Source organism: Triticum urartu, chromosome 6A, assembly GCF_056163025.1.
Source record: "Triticum urartu cultivar PI428250 chromosome 6A, HENAU_Tu73, whole genome shotgun sequence".
In the NCBI taxonomy this organism is placed as follows: Eukaryota; Viridiplantae; Streptophyta; class Magnoliopsida; order Poales; family Poaceae; genus Triticum; species Triticum urartu.
This window is the reverse complement of record NC_141878.1, coordinates 584744247-584748727: the sequence shown is the minus strand read 5'-3', so window position 1 is coordinate 584748727 and position 4481 is coordinate 584744247. Positions and strand designations below refer to the sequence as shown.

General features: G+C 46.5%; 1 protein-coding gene across 2 annotated transcripts; it reads left to right on the top strand.

Moving 5' to 3' along the window:
* The first annotated feature begins 2024 nt into the window (after positions 1 to 2024).
* LOC125513083 (putative glutathione S-transferase GSTU6) lies at positions 2025 to 3494 on the top strand. 2 transcript variants are annotated; one of them, XM_048678131.2, is made up of 3 exons: positions 2025 to 2333; positions 2460 to 2798; positions 2913 to 3494. In XM_048678131.2, exons 1-3 carry the CDS (start codon positions 2148 to 2150, stop codon positions 3276 to 3278), a joined length of 891 nt encoding a protein of 296 aa, XP_048534088.1. In that variant the 5' UTR covers positions 2025 to 2147; the 3' UTR covers positions 3279 to 3494. The 2 variants fall into 2 exon arrangements, with proteins under 2 accessions (XP_048534088.1, XP_048534089.1); XM_048678132.2 differs by having other exon boundaries at positions 2026 to 2333; positions 2463 to 2798.
* The last annotated feature ends 987 nt before the right edge of the window (positions 3495 to 4481 follow it).

Here is a 4481-nt window from a genome sequence, read left to right as displayed (position 1 = left end):
TGCAAGATGTCAAGCCAGCTAAGATGGAATTATCATGGGATGGATGGAAATTTATGGAAGACGATTTGGGAGCCTCGAGCGTGTCATGTAGCCGGACAAGTTCGGCTGGGTCGGACTAGACAGTCTGACGTGATCGGCGTGAGTCGGTTGGTACAGAAGATGGTGGTGGGATCGGCGACGACGACGTAGGAGCATGATGCTGATGGTGACCGACTTCTGGGGCGTGGAACACGTGGCACAGACCCCGAGGGCTTGTGTGGCTTCGACAAGACTATGGAGCGGAGTTGATTCAAGACGGTGCACATGAGAGTTTGGAGTCGACGAGGCGCGGGGTGGCAAGTACAACCACCATGGAGTCATATTGAAGGTGGAGCTGGATTGAGGGGCTACGATGTAAGGATCCAGGGAATCGAAGCCTATTCAGCAAGAGGAAAAAGCGAGTGACATGCAGTTTGGACTGGAGCCCAGTGGTCTGATGGAAGCATAAAACTCGTCATCGGTCGGTGATGATCGGTGGTACTCTGCAGTGGGGGTTGAGTGGTGTGGGTTCACGACCGTTGAGACTCGACCGGGACAGCGGAGGCTCGACGCGGTAATAGTGACGAGGCGTGCAGTACGCACGGGACATGGAGACGGGATAGGGCTCTGGTGGTCATACATGTGATGAGACAACTGCGAATTTGACTCGGGATGATTACAAGTAATGGTGAAATTTCTTCAAGTTTCAGACAGACGGTTAAGAAAGGAGCGGTGATGTTGAGTTCAGGTAACTCTTATGTGTGACACCCAATATGTGAGTTCTTCACTTTCACGCAGGTTAGTGATCAGTGTGTGATGGCGTTGGACTGATACTCTAGAAGTTGGGAGCGCAAACTAGAGTGATATGAACTTAACTTTGCTCGAGTGTTGACTGTGGTCAAGAAAAGAAGGAACTACATGTTGCAGGTGGAGTCATATGGAGTCTTTAGAGTAGCAGCGGTACTCATGGGATAAGCTCAAATCCAATGTACATGGAAGCTTGACGCATTGACTACAAGGTAGGTTACAGTTGGATTAGAGTTGTATTATGTTTACATAGGATGTGAAGTCGTGTCCTAGTAGGACATTTGTATCCTAAGCCTCTCATATATAGCGGGGGTAGACACACGATGTAACCTATGACAAAATAATAGCACCGGAACGCAGGGGAAGCAGACGGCATGTGCCAGCGTCCAGGGCGACCGGGCGCGGTATTGTAGCGGTGTCATGGGGAGGAGCGCCCATAGTCAGGCTTCAGGGATGTAGGCATATCGGTAAACCTCGTTAACAAATCTCGATGTCGTTCTTGTGTGATTGCTTGGTCCTCAGATGATCAACGGTATGTTTCGGATTTATTCTAACATAATAAAGCAGTTTCTAAAGAGAACTCTGATCCGGTAAAGAAATCATACTGTAGTTAATTTCCTACAAGGAGCTGGGTACAAATTATCCGTGATGTAGTGCAGTTCAACGGAGACATGGGATCCTTTGTACTCCAGTTTTTTTTTTTCAGTCCATGGTTGGGAGTGCAAATGCACCAGACGACACAGCAAGGATGATATATACAGGACTGTAGTTGGAAAGTTGCACAACAGGAGGCTATTAGAGCATCTTCAATAGGCGCCCAAAAAATGCCTCACGCGCTTAAAACCATTGTTTTTTACGTCCGAGATAAAAAACAGCGCTCCAGCAGACGCTGTAAAATAGAGCGCGCACGAAAAACTTTAGCGCACGCGCTAAAAAGGTATCCCGGGCTACAAATTCTGGGTGTCGGGTTGTGCGTGCTGCAAAATTTGGGCTGCTGCAGGTGGGGCTGTCGGATCGAGCGCCATATTTTTGTGCATCTGGAAAATCTCTTCGTCCCTTCCGCATGCAAAAAGATTATTTTAACACTGTAAAATAATTATACTGCGCCGAGGCAAAACGCGCCTGTTGGAGATGCTCTTGCAAGAGAGCAAACATTTGACAGCGGTCCATTTATAACCTGGTACGCTCAGCCCTCCACCGTCCATGCGTATGTATAACGGTCCTACCTATCTTCCAGGATCGGAACCAAACCAAACCAAACAAGCATATTTAGATACGAGCTCAAATCCACCTACGTGTGCACGCAGCCACGCACATTTGCCATGGCGCTCCATGGACTCGCTTTGCCTAATTCTCAGGTCGTCCTGTCGGCAGCATGCACGCGTCCGCCGGTAACAGCCGGACGACCTTCAAGGGCACGCTTCGTGTTTTCCTCGACGACGGTGAACCGTAAGCTCATCGTAAGCTCGTCCTCCATCAATAATCCCTACACGGCAGCCGGCGGCATGGTATGTACGGTATAGTTTAGTTCAAACTTTGTACATATTTTGTTTTGATTGAGAATTTATGCATGTTACATAGATTTTTTTTTAAAAATTGCAGTAATCATCGATTATTTATTTGAGCTAGCGTAGCAGGAAGTGGCAGCAGGGGAAGACGCGCACGAGCTAAAGCTCCTAGGGACATGGAGGAGCCCATTCGCGATGCGAGTGAGGCTGGCACTCCACTTCAAGGGCCTGGGCTACGAGTACCAGGAAGAGGACCTTGCAAACAAGAGCGACCTTCTCCTCGCGTCAAACCCGGTGAAGAAGGAGGTGCCCGTGCTCATCCACAACGGTGTGCCCATCTGCGAATCACTAGCCATCTTGGAGTACATCGATGAGGTCTACCATGGGATAGGACCCTCCCTCCTCCCTGCCGACTCCTACCAACGTGCTAGGGCTCGATTCTGGGCCGCCTACATTGACAACAAGGTTTATCATTAGTTACCATTACCGGTGCACGTGCCGGTTTTATTAGTTTGTCGATGCAGTACGTAATATATATTGTTTGTGTATATGTTTGTATGTATGCATATGTATTTGCAGCTAATCGCACCATGGTGGAAGATGTTTGTGGGCAAGACAGACAAGGAGCAAGATGAAGGGACAAAGCAAACACTAGCGTCGGTGGAGATGCTAGAGGGGGCCTTGAGGGAATGCTCCAAGGGGAAGCCGTTCTTTGGAGGAGACAACGTCGGCTATGTTGATGCTGTGTTGGGTGGTATGGTCGCATGGATGCAAGGAACCAAAGTGCTCTGTGGTGTGGAGCTTCTTCACGCCACCAAGACACCGCTTCTGCTGGCATGGATGGAACACTTTGGCGAACTGGAACCTGCCAAGCTGGTTCTGCCAGACGTTGATAGGCTGGTCGAGTTTGCAAAGATGAAGCGGGCCCAAAGGACTCGAATCTAATATGTCTCAATAGCCCGAGAATAACTAAGGATCTTCATAGGAGTGCAATGCATAGGAGGAGTCACGACACCGAATACTATTGTTCTTTCTCTCACATGTCTCTTGTGACAACGCATAGTACTATTGTTCAGACACCCTAGTATTTTGAAGTTCAATCATCTTCATGTTATTCCTCCCTAATATATATAGCTCGATGTCGATAAGCTATTGTTTTAATGGACTGAAAGGATTGTTGAAACCTATTATCTATCCATCTCGCCAGTTCAGACTTTCGTGGTAGCTTATAAAGCATGAGCTTAATACGATCATAGCAAAGAGGTCTTGCGTTTATGTGTTGTGCTTGCCTCATTTCTGTGTTGGGCTTGTTGTGCTGTGCCCACAGCTGAACCTTGGGTAGTGTCTGTGTGCGTGTATGTTGGACCTTGCCCGCGGTGGTGTTGTGTGTGTGTGTGTTGTTCGGTTGGTACCTTGTTGACTTTATGCTCGATGGTTTGCTTTATTTGTAAAGAGGGGCGAAAGCCTAAGAGGTCTTGCGTTAAAAACCCTGTCAATGCAGTATTAAAAATATATTTTACAGTCTACATTGATCCTAGCCTAGACGTATACAGAAGGGAGACCAGTAAGGATCGATGGTAGATTATTCTATTATAAGTCATATGTGACTACAGGATGCAGAAGCACACCACCTTTGGACGGTTGGAAACATGCCATGGAGGCAATCAAAAGTTGTTTATAAAGTACCATTATGTTCATGTAATATGATGCATGTTGGCTGCAAAACACTTGGTGAAAGAGGCCGAAACTCACCATTGTCTGTTGAGGATATCGCTTATCGTTAGCGTCTCAGTCGGCTGAGAATTAGATATTAATCAAAAATCGGATGATTAATTAATTTTATCGGTTGACTATTAATCGACCACTTTTTTACAATCCCACGTTCTTAGCACTAAAATATGCTATATTCAACAACAAAAAAACAATGCTGGACGGAAGTGTTACATTGATTCCTTGCCTTTGAATCCTTGTACAATGGTTGTCTTTGAATCATTGTACAATGACAAAGAAAATAGAACAACAATACATATTACGTAATAAGGTCCACAAAACATAAATAAACATAGTTATTGCACACATAATGGTGGAAATAGGCCTGATTTATCGGTAGATTCCCGGTAAATCGCTCGTAAGATCGATAAATTGACC

What these genes read in the sequence shown, in the direction of transcription:
- LOC125513083 (XM_048678131.2), top strand. Translation starts at nt 2,148, where the DNA reads ATGGCGCTCCATGGACTCGCTTTGCCTAATTCTCAGGTCGTCCTGTCG. An exon ending in ACACGGCAGCCGGCGGCATG is followed by an intron (nt 2,334 to 2,459) that starts GTATGTACGGTA and finishes GAGCTAGCGTAG; the next exon opens with CAGGAAGTGGCAGCAGGGGA. An exon ending in CCGCCTACATTGACAACAAG is followed by an intron (nt 2,799 to 2,912) that starts GTTTATCATTAG and finishes ATGTATTTGCAG; the next exon opens with CTAATCGCACCATGGTGGAA.